Consider the following 23443-nt stretch of genomic DNA (forward strand, 5'->3'; position numbering starts at 1 on the left):
TCTTGGATCCTCACATAGTGATTTTCCAATCATTACGTCAACGTTTTTGTTTGTTTTTTGTTTAGTTTTAGATGCAATTACATTCCAAGCAGTTTTAGAAGGGTTTTCTGAGTGTATTATTTTATTTTGGTAAAATTGTTTTTTGATGCTCTCCACCAACATCATGTGCTCTTTTTTTGCGGAGTTATAAAAGTTTGTCAATTCTGGGCATGCTTTTTTTAAGTTATACAGGTCTTTTAGTTTGGTACTTGATGTTTTCACTTCATTATTCACCCACTGTTTGTTGTTTATTTTATATTTGTATCTCTTTAATGGAAAGTTAATATTAAAATAGTTCATAAATATTTCATGAAGGATACAATATGCTTCGTCTATAGATTGTATCTCATAGATTTCACCCCACTGTTCCCTACTCAAGGCTAAATTAAAGTTGTTAATACTTGATTCACTAAAATTTCTTGAAAGTTGAGAGTGTGAATTATAATTTATATTTTCCGGGAAAATTTGAAAAAGGACCGTTCTATGATCCGAAATTACATTGTCAATGACGCATGTCGTACTGTCGTCTACCACATTCGAAAAGACTTGATCAATAATTGTGGCAGTTAGATCGGTAACTCGAGTGGGCCACTCTACCCTCGGATGCAGATCAAAAGCAAGTAGCATACTGGCAAATTGTTTAAAATTAGCCCAGTTTCTTGTACCCGGTGTGGCATCCAGATTAAAATCCCCGCAGAGTATTATTTGAATATTAGGCTTATACACGTTGTTGAGAATTGGAACTGAGTGTACATAGAAATAAAATAATATAAAGAACGTTGGAAACGTAAAAAAAAAGATTGAGTTGTTTGTTTTCAGTCTTCGTATGTCTATCTTGTCATTAGTAATATAAAAAAGTCATTTTTCTGTAAAAAAGTTATTTTTCTGTAAACCCCATTCATTAAATAATAAAAACTCGTTATTGTAAATTGAAGAAATCGCATTTTCCCATACAAAATACAGTCCACAAAACCTTATATGTTTTTATAAAACATAAGTGGTCCTTCGAGCCGGATTAACCGACGACGGCGACGCTTGGATTGGAACAATTAAGTGCAGAAGCTAAAACCTGAAGCCCCAGCATAGAGTGAAAGGTGCATACACACAAATTCAGGAATCCCGAAGTTCCCGCACTTCTCGAAGCTCCCGCACTTCTCTCGTATTCGAATCCAAGAATCCCGAGGCTCCCGCAATTCTCTCACAATTGAATCAAGGAATCCCGAGGCTCCCGCACTTCTCGCATATTTACGCTGCCCATAGTGTAGAATTCGCAGGTGCAATAATTTCAGATTCAAGGTCAGACGCTCCCTTTGAAAGATAATTTCAATTTCATAAATACTGTCATTTAGTTGTCAAATTGTTAAATTGTTACATAGTTTTAGTTAGTCCAAATACTAAATATGGAAGCTTTAATTAAGCAAAGAGGTACCATCAAAGGCACTATCACTAGAATTGAAACCTTTTTAAATAAGAATAAAAATCAAAATATCGATGTTAACGAATATGTTATACGAGAAACTGCATTAATTAAAGCTTTTGAAAAATATTCTGATGTTCAAGACAAGATAGAGGAGATCGATGAGTCTCAAGAGCAGGATAGAATTGACACAGAAAATAAATTTTTTACTATCCATGCCGCTATAAAAACAAAAATTCAGTCGAGTGTTGTGCCCGACATAACTCTTTCCAATTCTCGGAACCCCCCTCTGCAACAAAACTCAAATATGAATAGTACCGGTCAAGTAAAATTACCAAACGTAAATTTGCCTTCATTTTCAGGAAAATATGAAGAATGGAAATCATTTATAGATTTATTTACGGCACTAATTCATAGCAACTCTCAATTAACAGATGTACAGAAGTTTGTATATTTGAAATCCACCTTACAAGCTGAACCATTAAATTTAATAAATAAACTAGAACTAATTAACGAAAACTATGAAAGAGCATTAGGCATATTAAATGAGAGGTATGATAATAAACTAATAATAATAAATAAGCACATTAAAAATATATTAGATATTCCCCCCATAAATAAATGTACAGCTTATAATTTGAGACAATTTTTAATTCATATAAATCAACATTTAAATTCATTAGAAGCATTAAAAGTCAATACAAAGGAGTGGGATCTATTACTTATCTATAGCTTTAGTCAAAAACTAGATTTTGACACACGCAAAGCATACGAATTAGAAAAAAGTTCAACAGAACTTCCCACACTTAAAGAATTTTTCACTTTCCTTGAAAAACGATGTATAGCTTTTGAAAATTTATCTTCATCGGACACAAAGAAAACGGCTTCTCACATAGCAAATACTTCATCAGACACAAATAACAAATTTAAATGTCACTTTTGTAAATTGACAAATCATAATATTTATAGATGTTTCAAATTCAAAGCGCTTCCTTGTCACAAAAGGCATCAGTTTATTCAAACAAATAAACTTTGCTTAAACTGTTTTGGTTCAAGGCATTCCCTAGAAAATTGTACATCTCGAAAATGTGCAATTTGCCAAGGTGACCATCATTCTCTTTTACACCCTAATGATAACTCAAAATCGTCAAAAAATGTCGCTCAATCAAGTGGGACAAATTTAGTAAATCAAAATTTAGCCCCTAACGTTAATTCAAATAATAATTCTCAAGAAGTTTCGCAAATTTCATCCGTCACTACTCACTCGAGTCTCTATACAAGAGGAATACAGGTGCTATTAGCAACAGCTAATGTAACAGTTATATCAACAGACGGAACACCTATACAAGCAAAAGCTCTCTTAGATAGTGGAAGCCAAACCTCATTTATATCGCAAGATTTAGTTAACAAACTAAACTACACCCCGTATAAAACAAATATTCACATTTCAGGTGTTTCCAATACACAGGTATTTTTAAAACACATGGTAGATATTGATATTCATTCTAAAATAGAAATAAATAAAAGCTTTAACGTTTCATGTGCAATATTACCAAAAGTTACTTGCTCATTACCTCAATTCACTATTGACAAAAATAATTTACCGATTCCTGAAAATATTAACTTAGCAGACTCCACATTTAATATTACATCGAAAATAGATTTACTATTAGGTTCGGATGTTTATTATGACATTATTCTCCCAGGTATAATTCACTTAGGAAGTAAAATGCCTACTTTGCAAAATACTCATTTTGGTTGGGTTATTGCAGGTCCGGTATTAAATAATTATTATACAAATACCAGTGTTTCTTTGTGCTCACATATTTGTAATTTAAATGACCTCCTACCAAAATTCTGGCAACAGGAGGAAATTGAAAGTAAGCGTATTTTATCTCCAGAAGATGAAAAATGTGAAGAAATATTTAAAAGCACAGCTAAGCATTTAGTAGATGGCTCATTTCAAGTAAATCTGCAACTTCGCAATTCAAATAAATATTTAAAATTAGGTGACCAAAAAATTGTAAGCAAATGGACTGTGAATTTAGTGATTCTACAACTACTACAAAAGATCAAGTCAAAAAAAACTGTTATGCGTATGAAGCACTCACATTACTAATTACTACTAACTAATGCAAAATACCCTATCAAACAAAATTTTACTAATGCAAACCTCCTGCTAGCAAAAGATTTTTTTTGTTAGAAAAAAGATTTGAAAGAGATAAAGGATTGTTCTCTCAATATAAAGCATTTATAGATGAATATATTTCTTTAAATCACGGTAAATATGTACCGTTAGAGATAAAAAATAAAAATTTCTTACCTCACCATTGTGTAATCAGAGAAACATCGGTCACTACTAAACTCAGAGTAGTATTTGATGCTTCAATGAAAACTTTAAGAACTGGTTATTCTTTAAATGATATTATGTTGAAAGGTTTCACAGTTCAACCCGAACTATTTGACATTTTATGTAGATTCAGAACGTTTGAGTTTGTAGCAATAACGGACATAGAGAAAATGTACCGACAAATAAAAATTAATCCATCTCAATTATTTTTACAAAATATATTATGGAGAGATCATCCCAATGAAGAATTAAAATGTATAGAGTTACAAACCGTAACTTACGGTACTAATTCGGCTCCGTACTTAGCAACTAGATGCTTAGTCGAATTAGCAAATCAACATAGGGTTCATTTTCCACTCGCTTCACAAATGATACTCACACAATGTTATGTAGACGACATATTATTCGGTGCCAATGATTTTGAAACATTGGTAAAAGTTAAAAATGAACTTCTAGAAATGTTACAATTAGCAAAATTTAAATTGCACAAATGGTGTTCGAATTCACAGGAATTCTTGAATACGTTTTGTGAAACAAATCAATCTAATATATTTGATATCAAAGCCGATAATGTCTCAAATAAAGTTCTCGGTCTATCATGGAATCCAAATTCGGATAATTTTAAAATTAGCGTGCCATTATTAAATGATGAGTTATCACCCACAAAAAGAAATGTGCTATCACAAATTGCTCAATTATTTGATCCTCTCGGATTTATTGGACCAGTGATAGTCATTGCAAAACTCATTATGCAAAAAATATGGATTCGTAAGTTGGATTGGGACGAAAAACTTTCTACGGAATTACTAAATGAATGGAATACTTTTATCTGTAATACACATCATTTGTCAAATATAGAAATTCCGCGTCATATATTTGCGACAAAGAAAATATTAGAAATACAGATACATGGTTATGCAGATGCTTCTTTGAAGGCTTTCGGTGCGTGTGTGTATTTACGTGCATTATATATTGATGAAACTGTTTCTTGCAACTTAATATGTTCTAAGTCTCGAGTTGCCCCTTTAAAAACCGTTTCTCTACCCAGATTGGAACTATGTGGAGTAGTACTTCTTTCAAAATTAGTAAACAAATTAATGTCTGTATTTTCATTTAAAGTTAACAGTGTTCACTTATGGACTGATTCGCAAATAACTTTATGTTGGTTAAAATCACATCCATCACGATGGACTATTTTTGTCGCTAATAGAGTCGCAGAAGTACAAAACTTAACTTCTAAATATCATTGGAATCATGTTAAATCAAAAGAGAACCCTGCTGATTTATTATCTCGAGGATTAATTCCGAATGAAATAAAACATAATGATATTTGGTGGCATGGCCCTCAGTACTTACATGATTTTTTCTTTAAATTAAAAGGGCATAACGAAGAAAATTTGCTAATATTCAATATAGATGAAATCCCTGAACTAAGAAAAATTACTATGTTAACTACCCCGGTAATGAATGATGCAATATTTTCAAACTTTTCAAATTTTTCACGGTTACAGCGAACTATTGCTTATTGTTTTAGATTTGCTAATAATTCAAAGAAAAATTCAATTAAGAATTACGGATCACTCACGATTGAGGAATTGCAACTTTCTCTTACAGTAATAATTAGAGTTATTCAAAAAACTCATTTTGAAGATGAATTTGAACAACTCAAAGTTAACAAACCTATTTCTAAAAACGCTATCGCTTCATTAAACCCTTGGATTGATGAAAAAGGTTTAATTCGTATAAATGGACGTCTTTCAAATGCAGACATAAGTTTTGAACAAAAATATCCAATATTACTTCCCGCAAAAAACTATGTAGTGAAATTATTACTAAAACGAGAACATATGAAACTATTTCACGCAGGAGCTCATACTGTGTTGTCTAACATTAGATTAAGATATTGGCCAATCAATGGTTTAAGACAAATAAAACACATTATAAAAAACTGTGTGACTTGTCACAGATTTAAAGCGCTGCCAGCAAACCAAATTATGGGTAATTTACCCAAGGACAGAGTTTCAATAGCTAGACCATTTCTTAAAGTTGGAATAGATTTTGGCGGACCTTTATTAATAAAATCATCTAATCTTAGACGTGCTTCGTTCACAAAATGTTATATAGCAATTTTCGTGTGTATGGTAACTAAAGCAATCCACATAGAAATTGTTTCAAGTCTTACAACAGATTCTTTCTTATTAACATTAAAAAGATTTATCGCACGTAGAGGTAATCCATCTGTCATTTACAGTGACAATGCGACAAACTTCGTTGGTGCATATAATCAATTAAATGAATTATACACATTTTTTAAATCTCAACAAATAATTAATGAAATAGAAACGTTTCTGTCTGGTAATGAAATAAAATGGAAATTTATACCCCCTAGAAGTCCACATTGGGGAGGTGTATGGGAAGCAGCTATTAAAAGCGCAAAATTTCATTTAAAACGAATTGTAGGAAATTCGCATTTGACTTTTGAAGAACTCAGTACTGTACTCGCTCAAATTGAAGCGATTTTAAATTCAAGACCAATTTGTGCGCTCTCTACGGATCCTTCTGACTTAAGATGTTTAACCCCAGGTCATTTTTTAATAGGTGACAGTTTGATGTCATACCCGGAGAAGGATATGCTAAATATTCCAGACAACCGTTTAAAATTTTGGCAACGTTGTGTAAAATTACAACAAACATTTTGGAAAAAATGGTCTGTTGATTATCTAAATAGGCTTCAAAATAGACCAAAATGGTATCGATCTAGTGAAAATCTAAAGGTCAATGATATTGTTCTTATAAAAGAAGATAATGTACCTCCACTTAATTGGCCTAAAGCCAGAATTATTGAAGTTTTCCCCGGTTCAGACAAAAAGGTTAGGGTCGTAAAACTTAAAACAAATGAAGGTATAATTACGCGCCCTCTTTCAAAATTGTGTCCTCTTCCTCAAGAATGTTAAATAATAAACATATTTTATTTATATTTATTGTTTTGTTTTTTGAAGTTTTCACTTCAACGCGGGGGAGGATGTTGAGAATTGGAACTGAGTGTACATAGAAATAAAATAATATAAAGAACGTTGGAAACGTAAAAAAAAGATTGAGTTGTTTGTTTTCAGTCTTCGTATGTCTATCTTGTCATTAGTAATATAAAAAAGTCATTTTTCTGTAAAAAAGTTATTTTTCTGTAAACCCCATTCATTAAATAATAAAAACTCGTTATTGTAAATTGAAGAAATCGCATTTTCCCATACAAAATACAGTCCACAAAACCTTATATGTTTTTATAAAACACACGTATTCCAATACTTTTAACATATTATCTACAAACACATTCATATCTCCACTGGGTGATCTGTAACAAGTTAAAATGACGGTTGACAATTTTAAATAGTTTTTCCATACAACCGCACAAATTTCCAAATCTTTTTCCACACAAAACTTTGCTACGTCAATTCTTTTTAAATTCAAATCCGATTTAGAATAGATAGCTACACCCCCCTTATCATAATGACTACGACAAAAGTAGGTAGTCAAACAAAAATTGTCAATCTGTTTTTTATTTATGTCATCCGCCTTACAATGTGTTTCTGATAAACACAAAAAATTGATATTGTGAAAATTTTCAATCTCTATTTCTAACAAGTTTAATGATTGTGTGTTTATGCTTTGCACATTAAGTATAAACATATCGGGATTGAACATTACTTTACTGCAGGTACCTCCCTTTCCCGTTTCCGAAAAAATCGGCTTATATAAGCTCCTTCCGGCCAGATCTGCGGATCCATGGCCTTCTTGAAGTTGTCTTCATAAACTGTCACCTTGAAAGATGCGTAAATGCTTGGTTGCTTTGGTGTTATAGTCTCATACTTTGCTTCAGGAAATGAGTCCCTTAGTAGCTTTTCCAAGTCCGTTGTAGAAGTTTCTGGGGCAATTCTGCACACATGTAGTTGCACATGTTTTCTCACTCCCTTTATGTTAGTTTGCTTGTTGTTACCCACCACCATTTTTCTTGATTTAAATGGTTTCCGTTTATAGGTGACTTCTGCCCATTGCGTGTTTTCCTTATCTGTCGGTTGAGCCTTAGAAGATGCTTGTAAGCTTTTCATCGGAATAGGATTTTCCAAATTAATTATTTCGTTGAATTTAATATCACTCTGTATCTTCAATAGTTCAGCTGATACATTTTTGTGGGTGATATGCTTTTTTACCTCATTGTTTGTATTCGAAACACTGACTTTCGATTTATTTAGTTTTTGCGGCTTTTTATCAACATTGACCTTTATAGTTTTGTTTGCTGTTTGGTTTTGTATTGGAGACACTACGTTTTTTTGTCCTTCTGCTACTTTTTCCATCAAAACAATATGATCGCGTAGCGTTTTAATTTTGTCACGTAATTCATCAATCAAAGTGTCTTTTTGTTTAATGATGTACACGAACATTTTAACATCGAGTTTTTTATCGGGTTGGGGATAAACACTCGCCCATTCCTCCATAGCATCGTAAAAAGCCGTATCACTATCGGAATTTGTCTTTTCACAACATATTATAAAATTTTTGTCCTCCATAAATTTTACATTTGGAGAAAGTTTTGCACAACTGTTGTGATAACTACTATCACAGTTTTTACATTTTACACCATTAATTAGCTTAGATTTACAGCGTTTGCACGAGCTATTTAAATTCGCGTCCACTGCGTTCAACATCGCGATCGCGAAATTAATGGAATATGATACGGGTATAACAGAAAATCGTGAAAAATTCTCCAAACTAGAATGTACGAGATATTCAAGTTATTTCCAATTTGTCTAGTGCTAATATTAGGATTTTCATCAATTTAATTTAAAACTGCGTCTTCAACTTCTGGAGTTCTAGTAGTCCGATGGGCACCTTTTAATTGATTATTTGGCTTAAAAGTACCTGTTTCAGCCAACGTTCTATGTATGTTTGAGAATGTTCGTCTATCTGGTGTGACTCTATTCGGGAAACGCTCTTGATATAATCGTTTAGCCTCTGGCGCTCTGCCATCAGCCAAGCCATACATGTAATGAATGTCTGCCAACTCTTGATTAGTAAACTCAACCATTATCAAATAACACTGTACAGGTATTTTAAGTATCAAAATTGAGTTGAATGAACTGAACTGTCAAAATTAATAAATCACAACAGTAATCAACAACCACAGCCTACTAGGTAATCTTTATATCATGCTTTCTGTTTGGCTCAATGTGGGTTAGTATGTTGTTCTTTATTTTTTTACTAAAAAACAGTGCAAGATAAGAAAAAAACTCAAGAGATCTTTTTTATTACAAAATAAAGCACCATTTATACAATAATTTTTGTTTTTCAAAAATGCAGTGGCGTATCATTTTTTTCATTCAAAATAATGAGGTTGAAGTTAATTGGGACGCCACTGGTTAAANAAAACCAGTGATGTATTTGGGATTGCAGTCAACAGTGCTAAGGGCTAATGTAATAAGAACACTCTGTGTTGTTGTCAAGCTTTCGGAAATGTTTATTTCCTTTCTCAAGACATAAACGTGAGATTATAATATAAAAACCATCAAAAACGAAGTATACAAGAACATTGTTAGTGAAGCTCATAAAATTTTAACAATGTTCTTGTATACTTCGTTTTTGATGGTTTTTATATTATAATCTCACGTTTATGTCTTGAGAAAGGAAATAAACATTTCCGAAAGCTTGACAACACAGAGTGTTCTTATTACATTAGCCCTTAGCACTGTTGACTGCAATCCCAAATACATCACTGGTTTATATATATATAATACTTACAGTAACATCGCAGTCAACACCTGTGTATCCTGATCGACAAAGACAAGTATAATTTTTATATCCAGGTTCATCTTTACACATAGCACGTGTCGGACAGGTATCATTTCCACAATCCGACTGTTCATCTTGGCAGTTAATTCCAGAATAACCAGGTGCACAATGACATTTGTAACCCTGAGGTAAATCTACACAAGTTCCACCATTATAACATGGTTGTGATGAACACTCATCAATATCAATTTCACATCTTCGACCGGAAAATCCAGCAGGGCAAAAGCAATGAATTCCATGACCCATTGGTACACACAGACCCCCATGTTGACAAGCATTATCTTTACATTGAACAGGATGGCATTCATCGCGACCAGTTGCACCTGGTCCTTCTGTTATCATGTTTCCAGGACATTCATTACATATAGTTTGTCCTGATAATGATTGATAAAAGTCTTTGGGACACAGAGAACAAGGGTACAAACCAGTTGGTGAATAATATCCAGGATTACATTTTGATTTGCATTTATCTTTATTTGCTGCTGATGGTTGATAAGTGAAAGTATTAGCTGGACAAGCCTGACAATCTTTGAAACCACTTGTGGGAGGTTCATCAGTATAACTATTTTTTGGACATTCTAGGCACGGTACTAAACCAGTTGGAGAATATGTTCCATAACCACATACAGGTACACAATCATGTATACTTTTAGAACCTTCTTCTCGAGTATATGTTCCTTGAGGACATTTATTACATGACCCTTGACGCTCATGATTTTGGTAAAATCCTCTTGGGCAGTAAGAACATTCTTTTTTATTTTTACCAGTAAATGTGCCAGCAGGACAGTGTACTAAAATTTAATGTTAATTAATATTTTCATAACAAGTTACTGATTGTTACTTACAACATCTGGGTACATCATTAGTATCCATATTTAAAACTTCTCCAACATTACAAGTAAATCCTCTATTATTTACAGATTTTAAGGCTCTTAATGGCGGACATTGATTTCCAATAGAAGACACATTTAAAAGTGGTTCAATAACCGCACTTGCGTAAGGAACTGACAAATCAAACATTAAACTTAAAGTACTACCACACAAGTCATATAGCTGAGGTTGGCGCACTATTGGTACTATATCTAAAATATAATCTACCTTGACGACATTTTCTTCAATCAGTGATGGATTGGCTTTTATAAAAGATACATTCATTTTTACATTAACTGCTGAACATCTTTCCGAAAGCACAGTATTTAAATTAGTATAGTGCTGTGATATTAACTCTGTATATTGATTAAGACAAGATGTAGCGACAGCTCCATTTGCCCTATAATTCAATGATGCTGTGAGATGGTAGTCTGCTTGTTGTGTATCTGAAAATAATCAAATTAATATATATTATTTGTTCAAATTAAATTACAAACATTTTTATTGCAGTAAAAGTAATTTACTCATGTCTTATTTGATCATAAAAAGAAACCTTTATCCCGTGCAAATAAACAGTGACGTAAATGCCAAACAAATAAAAAGATCATTAAAAAATGTATTTCATTGTTTTTTGCTTCTATTTATGTGTCCATTAAATTAATTGAAAATATAAAATAAATAATAAAACCTCAAGTATTATTAATTTTTATTTATGCTTTTTTATAGTGTAATAAATATCTTTTCTTTCTAACATTTATTAATATTTTGTCAAATAATGTAATTTTGGATTGAAATATTTTCAGTAAATCAGGAGCAATTTGCACTGTACCTGTATTTTTTAAAATTAACTATATTTGTCGGGAGAAAAAATAATTAGATATAGTACACTCTAATTAACATGTAATGCCTTAAATGTAATATAAGCCTTTAAGAACCTGCAACTAGATTTTGGGCGATTAAAGTGCCTTCCAAAGGTGAAGGTTGAGAAAATGTATTAGGAAATCCAAAGAAAACATTTTCAAATCCAAAGAAAACTTTTTCAAAGATTCTCCAGCCAGACATACAGAAATACATTAATAATGGCCAATATTATGACTAATAAAGCACTATATATATATTAAAAATGCCCGCCACATGGAATAATTATATAGGTGAGTATAATATGTACTTTACGATGATAGATAGATATGCTGAGGCAGATTTGCTTTTCGGATACATTTATATGCAATAGACACACTATTTTTAATGAATTCAGAAGATAGTGGAGTGTTTATTCTGAATGAGAGCTAATATTAAATTCTGATAATGTGGGAGAACATTTCTAAGAAACTACAAAAACTAGATAGGTATACTTTAAATGTATTAACCTTTACTTCCTAAATACAGCATTCCATCAAGAAGCCCATTAATGCCCCGAAGAAAATATATTTTATTGTATCTTGTAGTTTTGTGATTAAAATAATTTAGTTATTGATATGACAAAAACAGACTGACACCAAATTTTACTAAGCCAGACGGTTCACTATTTTTTACATTGCTCAGTAATTTTAAAATATATATACCTATCACGTACTACTCTGCTACGACAAGACAGATCTCAGAAGATATCTTTTACATGTAGACTTTTGCAGCTCACTACTAGCAAATTATCAACAATACTAAAACATCTCTGCTACAATTTTCTTCTCAGACTATTTTCATCCGCAATAGAATTTTAAATTATGGATGAAATATAACCCGTACTCAAAACATGTTGATTGGATCTACCTAAACGTTATGTCTGTCTCATCCGTGATATACTGAAGAGAACTAATAAGTTTGAAATATGTTTCTGTTTGGTGATTCTACTAATGATGCATGATCTTAATGTATACTAGATTTACAGTTCTGATCCAGTAAATTCAGCGCAGCTTTTTTGTAATTAATTATTGAGTTATGTAGGTCACTTATATTGTTGAGTATGTATTTCTAAAAAGTAACGTGTATACAGGGTGTCCCAGTGTCGGCGTACAAAAATTTACCCTACCCCCTGGTAAATTTTCCAGAACGCTGGATTGAGAAAATGAACCTATTATGTGGCCTCTCAGGTTCCCTGACCTTAACTCACTTGATTTTTTTACTGGGCTCATATGAAGCAACTGGTGTATTCTAAACCCAGTAACACAAGAGACGGTTTACTTCAAAAAATTAATGTAGCCGCCGAGCAAATTCAAGCAACCCTTGATTTCTATTTTTTTTATATTGTCATTTTGCCGACATAATTTCGTTTCTGTTCCATAATTTTTAATTTTATTTTTAGTTCCCCTATATGTACCTAACTAAATATTGAATAATTCATAGAAAACTTGTTTAGTTACTTCATATTCATTGAGCCGCAGCTACATGGGAAACTGTGCCTTAACGGTAAACAACTTTGTTATTGATAATGACAGGTACCTACTAGAGATAACAAGAAATAAAATCTATAGATGCATTTTTCTACGAACTAATGCAGTCGATACTTTAGACCTAATTTACTCGAAAACGGTTCATTTTTGAGCTATGAAACAAGAGCCCATTTTTTGTTCAGAATCGATTGCAGATTTAGGAAAACTTAATCAAGTTACATAAAACTAGGATATGCAAAAGTTATGAAGGCATAACCTTGAGGACAGGTTTGCCTAGGCTGCCCCTGGGCGTCAGGTTGAAGTAAGCACCATGTAGTTTTAATGACCTTTAATAGGTGTACATTTCACGCAAAAATTACTTATATTCCTGAAAGGGTTTTGAGTTATTGCGGAAAGTTGTTATTATTTTTTTCTAAACAACACCCTGTAACTTAGTGGGAGTGCAACGCAGAAAAATATTTTATATGAATTTTAACCTTATTTTGGTCTGGTCTACCCCCTGGTAAATTTTTATACGCCAACACTGGGACACCCTGTATATTAAATATGTCGGTAGTGAGCCGTTTGAAATTAAATCATAGGGAGATGTCTTAGAGCCAAGATATAGTAACCAACGGACTCTAATAAAATGGGAGTTTATTCAAATTCCCCAAAATGTGCGTTGTACTAATTTTTAACATCATTTCTCCATTTATGTTTGGCTGGTGATTGTGTACTATTTTTTATTAACATTTTGTGTTGCTAAATCGTCTGATTGAAAAACATTATTCGAACTTATTTTAAAAGTTCTCTGCTCATTAGTGGAAAATTGGGATTTGTCTCATTAAAAACTGTAAATGTTCTGCATACAATCCTATTGCAACGTCTGTGAATATATAATAATAAATAACTGATGACAGTTTAGTTGTTTGTTTTGAAGTTTTGCTAAAAATTCCACAGATATCTTCGCAAAAAATTACATGATTTTAGGCAGTGGCGGCGCGTGAACATTGATTGAATGTATTCTGCTTAGGGTTGTTACATTTGTTGAATTGAATTCGGGAATATTAAGTGCGCGGAGTCTCTAAATGGCGCCGCAGGCGAAAAATTTTAAAATTTTCAAGGTCACGCGTTTTCCTGGCATTTCTGAATTTCAAGGAACAATCCATTTATACAAAAATACAGATTTTCACAAGAACGATTTTTGAAATTGATACCTTTTTGAAACATCTATTCACGAATTACCTACTGACGGTATAAATAAATTGGAATAAACTAAATATATTTTATTAAATTAGGTATTGAATATTGTTTATAAACAAAAAAATTGTTTGTGAAGTTTACCAACGATTCAACGAATTTTAATGTTCCTCGCCGTGTTATGATTTTTTTATATTTTTTTTATATATATATACATATATTATATTCCGAGAGTTATACGCGCAAATCCGAAATCCGGGACCATACAGCTAATTCCCGGTACAATCACAGAAAATCCCGGTCATACCCATGTAGATGTTCTTTTAATATGTCGTCAAGATCTGCACTAAAATTTATAAGTCCACGAAACCCATCAAGGTTCTCCGGTTGTCTCGTCGTATCCGCGAAGTGCTAATTCGAAAGATCCGAAAATTTTATGCAATCTATGATTTTAGACAATACATAACAATTTTTCGTTACCTGTTCATTGTGTTTCCATATATTATCCCAATATGCAGAATCTAACTGATTTCTTATGTTTATTTTACCTAATGACTTAAATGAGTTAAATCTTTCACACTATATTGTCCATGCTTTAACCCCACCGAAAAGTAAGCAACAGTGTATTTTTTATCACACCCGCACACCCGCTCTGCTTTTGTGTACACATTATTGTTAAATTGTCTTTTATAACTTTTATTTCGGCTTGTTCCACTAACTTCAATATTTAATAGTGGTGATGGCCCACCTAATTCTTTTATTTTTAGTTATATCCTAATAAGGCAGAGAACCAAATAAAGTTTTTTGTAAAAACGAAACGTAACTATAATATCCGTAGATGCCTAAACGAAAATATTCACACGTGCCGCTCGCAGAAATAAACCACCACATACCACGTACGAAATATTACTGCATTTACTGCAGCAGTGGCTGTCGTTACAGCCACAAAAGCCCATATAAAAGTGTACTGGATGACGTGCCTGATTAGCCAATAGAAACAAAGAACGCATCTAACTGTTCGCTGTGCACACATTTTGTATATGAGGTTGCATATATTAAGGAGCGTAGCTCGCGTCACAATAAATAATAATATAAGCTCCTAGATTTATTTTAGCGCGAGTACAATTGGATTCTTTAAATATTTTGTTGATATTTATTATGATTAAATACATAAAATGTTATGTGTTCTGCAGCTCCGCAGCTCTTATGGTAAAACCGCCACTGATTTTAGGTGATTACACAAAAAATAGTAGATAACTTAAAAACTAGGAGAGATAGATATAGGGAATCCTGATATCGTTCGAAAGAGACTGTGTATCAGAATATATAAAAACACACAGGGTGTTCCATTTTAAAAAAGAGACTTATGCAGGTTAGAAGTTAACTAAACTCGGCAATAAATTTCTAGCACCCTGTATACAATTAAGCCACTTTGAAAGTATGGATGGGAAGCTTAGGGGTCTAGCTATCCCGCCTATAAATATTGTTGCTTTATCTTTCTTATTATAAAATACACATGGTTTGAAGCTAGTCACTTTTTCTCACCATTTTTTTGAAAAAAATAAAATATCTCGAAAACGGTTAATTTTAGGAATAGGGAAACTTCATAAAAGTCCACCGAAAATAACACGTGAAATCCAAAATTCCAATAATATATAGGGTGTTCCATTTAAAATAAGTTGATGACGACTTCCCGTATAACCGGAAGTGGTACGTGGACGCCATTATTTTAGTTGAGAAGGGCTTGCCCGAAAACCCGGTGTCCCAAATTTTCAAAATTCAAATCGGAGTAGTCGTTGAAATAATTGTAATGTGCCGCCACCGTAAGACACCCTGTATACAGTGTGTTTCACTTAAAGTCGGAACACCTCCGGATTTAGGATGGCGTTGGCCGATTTCTTTTCTTATGTAGTAGTACTCAAAAGGGCCTACTTATTGATATTATAGTTTTTGACATGTGATCTTTTCTACAGTCTACTATGATTAAGAAAAGACCATCAAAAATTAAAAAACATATTAGCCATTTTTTTTAAGAAAGAAATGGACAGCATTTTCGATTTGATCACACCTCAAAACCCTAATATAAAATTTCATTATTATAGCTTTTACAGGGTGTTCACAAAATAGGTACAAACTTCGAAAAATTCCACGTATTGGAAAATATTTTCGAGCTATTTTTTCATAATTTTATTAACCGAAGATATATCCATGCAGTTTCATTGATTTCACTTATACAGGGTGCTCACAATAGGACAGCCAAATTACATATATTTTTTATTATATTTATGAATATGAAGTAAAAACAATCCCGTTCAAATAGCAGCTGCAGTTAATACACTAGTTCGCCGATTCCAAAATTGTATTGAGGCTGGACGAATGAACTTTGAGCAATTATTGTAATTTTTTAGTAGTTGATAAGTTTGTTGTAAATGTTGTAAAAAGCAGTTATTCATTTTTTCTTAGCAATAAAAATACTTTTGAAGTAATTCTTTTGACAATGATTCTCACAAACGTCAGTTTATACAAATCACTCAGTTTTATTTTTCATGGGTTGCTATAACAAATGAAATTTACGCGGCTAGGGCGTACGAATTTCATTGAATATCTCAAAAACAAGGCCAAATATCGAAAAAAAAAAAGAAACGAAAAAGTTTCAAAATTAATGAGTCATAAGTGGTGTGCAGTTGTTTTATTGAAATTAATTTTTTTGTAATTTTGAAATAATGTAGGAGGAGGGGTAGCACACAAAATACACTTCTAAGAGGGGTAGGTGGTTCAAACTTAAAAAGCTTTTGCATGATCATAAGGAGTGTTTGTGTTCCGAATTTCACTTCAATCGGATGAAAGGTTCAAAAATTATAAGGGAAAGACGGGAAAAAAACTCCTACTTCAACGTCCTCCCTTATGTTGTTCTTATTTGTAAAGATAGTGGGTTAGACTTCCAGGGGAAATTAAAACACGCCAGGAACACTACCTCACAGGTGGTGTAGAAAGGAGTGTAAATAATTTTGTTGATGTGTTCACAAGTTGCACTTACTTTTAAGCATAAACAAATATTATTGTAATATTATGGTTAGAAGTGTCTGCCACAAGGGGATTGTATTGGTATGAATAACTTGAGAACAGCGAATCTTAGAGAAAAAATCACCTTTTTTACGCATTAGAATATAAATCAGTTACAATGACTTGTAAAAAATGCAGTAGCGTAGTTTTTTTGTAAAAAATGAGGTGACCCCTGTCCAGTTCTTCACCACTGGTTGGACTTTTAATTATTTAAAACGGGGCCGTTCGAAACCAATGTTTATAAGACAAACAAATCAATATATATTAAAATCCTATAGCTCTGTCTGCGTCGCACGATCGCCCCGAAAAAGCGCCGATTTCCAGACTCAAAGGCTTTGCGGGGAAGCCGCACAGCGGCGACCCGCGGGGGGCGAAGCCGGGGGGCTGCCTTCTTCCGTCCGAACGGCGTATTTCGATGGCGATTTTTTGTCGTCTTCGAGGTGAATTTTGAGTTTTCCTCGGGCTCTGCAAGGGGCGTGGCCAATTTTTGTGTGAACGGCGATAGTCCGACACGCCCACCAGCTGAAACTTGGCGGTCGCCGATCGCCGCGAATCGCGCGCGGGTACAGCTTTTTTATTTTTTATTTCCCCCCTTTTCTACGATATTTCATTTAAAACCGTGCCGAAGATACTCATATTCATCGACCGGGTGCCTTCTCCCAACTTTTTATGTAGAACTTTCCGCGAAATCGAACGCGGGATTCGAAATGCGGCCGTAAATACGACGTCCTTCGTGGTTCGGGAGCATTTTTGTAAGGTTATTTTCGCGTTTTCGTATTTAATTTTGCCTGTTTTTGGGGCCTTCTCGACGACAGACGGCCGTCTCATAAACCGGAAAGATTTGTGCATTAGGACACGCCCACCCGGAGAAAATCCGGACGTCGTTAGAAATGTCAGATTAATTACGTCAAAATAATTTCACGCTAAACGTCAGATATGTCTGTAGGATAGCGGCGAACCAGTATTTTACCTTACTAGGCCTTTTTTAAACGTTAATACGTAGCTACGCCACGGTATGTACCGGTATTTTATTATTATTTCATTAGGTACCTGTTTACGACTTACTACCATTCTACATACTTGACATGTCAGCAATGTCTGTAAGTACCCTTTAAAATTGCAGGTTCTCTTTCAATTTCAAGGCAAACGGTAGGTACTGCCCTTTGAAAAACCTTGCACGTTTGTATTAGTACATTCGCTTCGTGGGCGACATTCCAGTACCTCGAGCTTTCTGAAGAAATTTTTTTTCGCCCCCCACAACGATAGGTTAGTGATCGTATTAAACCTTTAAAATGAAAAAGTTTCCAAGTTCCTGAACCGCTCACATCAGACGGCACTGTCAAGTGTCAGTTTTATGTCAAAATGGCCGCTATCGGCTGAATTGAAAATTTACAACTTTCGGGTACCAATATGTGAAAAAGGAGCTAAAACGGGGGACGATTTCTATCGTTTCCGATGTGTCTGTGAACCTTTCATTAGAGGTTTTTTCCCCAAAAGGAAAATTACGTTTAGCAGGCCTTTCGATGTTGTCCCACATATTATGGTTTCATATTTGAATCTGTCGCCAGATTGAAAACATTATTTTAACTTAATGTACTGACAGGTAAACAAAATGCAATCTTTAACAGAGCTTATGCCCGGGTAGTATTAGACATTACGTTCCGGGGCAAATCTGCGATATTTCAAAACAAACCTCGAAGATCTATTACTGAAAATCAAGAATCGACCCCATCTGAGACTCCTGTAATCTGTCAAATCGGATAAACCCGTAACTGTACCTACATTCAGAACAGCAACATGACCGAATTTGGGTGCTTTTAGAAAACGGAGGTCTTGAGTGTTGAATTTGTGTCTTCCAGTAACCCTTTCTTCAAATCAGGTATGCAATATGATTTTCCCCCGTCCGTTGGAGTCTACATCGCCAGTGCACACCACGCTGTATTACCAATGATGGAAAGTCCCCACTGCGAGTGAAATGTGAATGTGTACAAAAATAAAACAAAATTTACCTTCTTTTCTGTGTCCGTAAGGTATATATGTATATGTTTCTTTAACATTGTTACATGTAATTAATGGTGCATAGATACTGTGCAATTTACTTCATAAATTATACCTTTAATAGAGTGTTTTTTTTTCTTTATCTTATAAAGTAGGAAATAGTAATCTTTTGACAATTTATTTTTATCCGTTTAGTTGTTACATACTTAGTTTTTTGAATAGTTGATATTGAGATAAATTATTTCAGTTAATATGTATATATGTATATACTTAAACATTTCTACAGGAAATATATGAGAAAAACTCTCTCCTACTCGCTCAAAAAAAGTCTTTTTAGTATCGATCTGTTAAAAACATACTGATTGTTCTAAATATGAGCGATTTTATTTTGTTCAAATTCTACTACAAATAACAAAATGTCATGACATTTGACATTTGATACAAGAACTGTATATGTATTGTTTTCCAAAAGCTGCTTTCAGGGGTAGTAATTACTTTATCCATCTCACCTTTGATGTAACTCCAACTACACTAATTTTGAGAAAAACATTGCAAAGTTATTCTAAACTATTCTAAATTAATTTCATTTTATAAAAAATATTTGAAATTGTCATATACCAATCACAGTATGTACCTATATCTACCTTAAATTATCTATACTGTCACAGTAATTATTTTTAATTGAGGAATGAGTCCAAGGGATTAATTTATATGGAAATTAAAAAAAAGGTGAGTATACTTCCCTACATATGTGAAACAAGCTATAAAGTTATAAAAAGAATTGAAAAAAAAAATAAAAAGGATGTAATTATTGTATATGTTTCTTTACTAATACAATGAAAAGAACTAACATTTGTTTCAGGAGAAATACCAAGATTTCTTTTTTTAAATACAATTTTATTATTGTGTATTTGACCCTTGCTATTTTCTAAAAAATTCAAAATCTGTACAACTGAATTTCTAGAACTTTTATTAATCATGTTACATTTTAAACTAGATTTGTAACATAACGTTCCATTTTTTTTTTTCAATACCTACTGAATTATTTTTGATTCACTTCAATTTGCAATGTTTATTTATGCTAAAATAATATCCTGAAAATGACTCATTTTTTAAATAAAATTAAAAATATTTTTTTTGCCGTACAAATAGGAATCTGAGGTAAATGATGATATTTATGTTATTATACAGAATCTTTTCTAAATTGAAAAAAATGGTACCGGTGGATCTACAACTCAAAAAAATATGCTCCACAGAAAAATTACCTTAATAAAATGTTCACCCCTTAGTCTCTCAAAGTTTCCAAAAAATGTATATTTCAGAAAAAAATCCTACTAATGCATGTGTAACATTCTTAACATTTTTTCGAAAGTTTCTGTCCCTTGGAGAGGGTTGTAATAAGCAACCTCTATGTTATTTTTTAATAAAACTTTTTTGTTTGAATAGGTATTTAAAATATTTATCGGATAACATGATTTATTTTAAATCATTTTCCTCTCACTTTTCTGCTTTAAAACTAACCATTTATTAATAATAAAAGAATTAAATTCACTATAATTCACATTCCAACTAAGGAATACCGAAATAAATGGCTTTCATGCTGATTTTTGCCATTACATTTTTTGTAACTTGCGAGTGCTTTCTTCGATTAGCCGCTCAATAATTATTTTTTTTTACTATAACTTAGAATATTGAACTAAACGGCTTTCATGCTGATTTTTGCCTTTGCATTTTTTGTAACTTGCGAATGCTTCCTTCGATTGGCCACTCAATAATAATTTTTTTTTTACTATAACTTAGTAGTTAGAAATTAGTTTTACTAATACGTTGTGTGTCTTTTGAATAGCGAAAAAATTGTGGCCTAGCAATAAGACTATACTGCTACTAGAAGCATCAAACCACTCAGTTCCTCACCTATGGGAAACTGAGGGGCTATAAGGGTTTGTAAAAAAATATGAAATATATCGTCTCTATTTGGGAGCAAAGACTGTACACATTACAATTATTAAGAGGTCTGGGAAATTCTTCAGCCTTGCGACATTATTCCAGGAAAGGTTATCACAATATTAATAGTCAAATAATTGAGATAGTAACTACAAGAGGTATGGTAGATTTCCATTTTCTACTCTTGACGATATAATTTAAAGATATATACTGTCATAGAAAATCTGTATTTCACCGCTGCATCACAATCGCATGTTTCTAAATGTTCATATTTAATTTCTGTTGCATGCCTCCTAAAAGTAGTTTTTATGTCATTAGTTGTCAAAGTATTTACAACGATCATGAATTACATATTACAATTAATAAATAAAATAGCGATCCCAAAATACTACTGAAGTTCTTCGATTTCAATTTTCGCATTCCAGTAATAGGGAACATTTTACTCCTAAAGTGTTCTTTTTCGTTCCCCCCTGACCCCAAGAGCAGCAATAATTTTTGTGGAACTCTATGCTCCAACGAAGGGTTTTGTTATTTACTAAAAAGTTTGATTAATGGAATAGAATTATCTATGGGTTAGGGAAATAATTTTTGGTTTTATGTATTTTCGTATTTTCTAAAAGTTGCGAATTTGTAGAAAAATACTTGGTAAATAAAAACAAGAAATTCAGAGGTTAGGTTTACAATTTATCTCTTAAACGACACTGATGCATTCCAATTGTCTAATTTAGGAGTATCTAAAAAGCAGAACTGCACAAGAACACTTCAGGTGTAATTCGATGATAATTGGGAAGTAGTAATAACTTATAATAATAATTAATTTTACAGGGAAGGTTGATTTGATATATCAAGATTTTATAAGCTCTCTTGAACTACCGTTACCGTAACCGTAGTAGTTCCAATTATCGATCACGTATTGCCAAATATTTTCTGGTAACATTTACAAAAGAACTTCGTATAATATAATCATACAGAATACATTTTCCACATATTTTTTTTAAGGACCGCTAAGTACAATCATAATTTTAAGAATACTTTAAATTTCAAAGGAAAATTATAAGACAAACAAAACATACTTTTAAATAATAAACCTTATACCTTTTAATTATTACATTTATACATTTTACTATAATTATTACATTAATCGTCGTTAAATATATTCATAACATCGCATTTCCCTCCATGTATTTTAAAATCTACGAGTTTACTGTCAAAAAACGCCATCTATACGCCATACGTTTAATTAAATATCCGTTATCTATACCCAAATTGGTTTTACCGCCAACTTGATCTCTGTTAGTAATTCAGTAATCTGTGATCACTGTGTATTGGAAAACGAACAAATTATAACCAAAAAATGAAAATCAAATAATCGATTTATTTATCAATAATTTCAAACAATAGAACAACCCACGGCAATTTCTATACATCGTATTCGATAATTGCGGGCGTAGAAATATTTGCAGAGTTTTATTCCAATCCAATTTTTTCAAAACACTAATTTTTCTGCAAATACAGTTCACTAGGTAAGTTTTTTTTTATCCTCATACTTTTGTATAATATTCATATTACTTTATTAGGTCACTATGCCAAAATAGGGGGAAAAGCGATTGACCCAGCTGAAAGGGGTCGGTGCAAGAAACCCGCCCACAAGGAGACCTAACCTTCAGAATTCAACTGAAAATCCGAGTAGCAGTACTCCTGTACAGTTACCTTCTTTTTCTACTCTCAATGTATCGTCTCCCCAAACAGTAGTAGTAGTTCACAGAGATGTAACTCCGGAGGTTGTAATACAAAATACTGTTCAGTTAACACCTACCGTTAAGAATATAGACCCCTTACCAAACAAGGTGCCAACCAGCGCCGGATTAACCAGGGGGCTAGGGGGGGCTGTAGCCCCAGGCCCCACAGGCTCCGGGGGCCCCATATGCTATTGGAAAAATTAAAAACAGACTAATGAACGGTAATAGAAATACTTAATGACAATTTCTAATGCCATTTTTTACCTGAATAAATCATTTTCATTGGAAATGTATGTTGTATTACATATAAAATTTAATATTAAGAAAATAGCATACTAAATTAATTAATTTAAAAGGACTTTTGCTTCTTCATAAAGGAAGTTTAAGGGGGCCCCTTCCCTTCAAGTCCCAGGCCCCACCGAGACTTAACCCGGCGCTGGTGTCAACAAATTTTTCCATTTAAAGGCAACTTTATCAATTATTTTGAGTATTTCAATGACATATTCAGGATTCGTAGCGGCCTGGAAAACGGGGAAAATCCAGGGAATTTTATATTCTTCAAAAAAAAAAGCAGAATAGTCACTGAATTTTAAAAGTATTGTTAAAAGTCAGAGAA

At 32.9% G+C, this 23443-nt stretch overlaps 1 protein-coding gene across 1 annotated transcript; it reads right to left on the reverse strand.

The window, feature by feature from the left end:
- Positions 1-7504: 7504 nt before the first annotated feature.
- On the reverse strand, positions 7505-10959 carry LOC108915454 (sushi, von Willebrand factor type A, EGF and pentraxin domain-containing protein 1-like). The gene is made up of 3 exons (XM_018721487.2): positions 10493-10959; positions 9597-10438; positions 7505-8332 (listed from the first exon to the last, which is right to left on the reverse strand). Exons 1-3 carry the CDS (start codon positions 10800-10802, stop codon positions 7505-7507), a joined length of 1980 nt encoding a protein of 659 aa, XP_018577003.1. The 5' UTR covers positions 10803-10959.
- Between the last annotated feature and the right edge of the window lie 12484 nt (positions 10960-23443).

Source organism: Anoplophora glabripennis, unplaced genomic scaffold (genome assembly GCF_000390285.2).
Source record: "Anoplophora glabripennis isolate ALB-LARVAE unplaced genomic scaffold, Agla_2.0 scaffold1608, whole genome shotgun sequence".
Taxonomy (NCBI): Eukaryota; Metazoa; Arthropoda; class Insecta; order Coleoptera; family Cerambycidae; genus Anoplophora; species Anoplophora glabripennis.

Bases quoted from the DNA above. Each gene is read 5' to 3' on its own strand.
- LOC108915454 (XM_018721487.2), bottom strand. From the start codon at position 10,802: ATGAATGTATCTTTTATAAAAGCCAATCCATCACTGATTGAAGAAAAT. The intron at 10,439-10,492 runs GTAAGTAACAAT...ATTAAATTTTAG, and splicing joins TAATGATGTACCCAGATGTT to TACACTGTCCTGCTGGCACA. The intron at 8,333-9,596 runs GTAAGTATTATA...TGTTGTGAAAAG, and splicing joins GTGTTGACTGCGATGTTACT to ACAAATTCCGATAGTGATAC.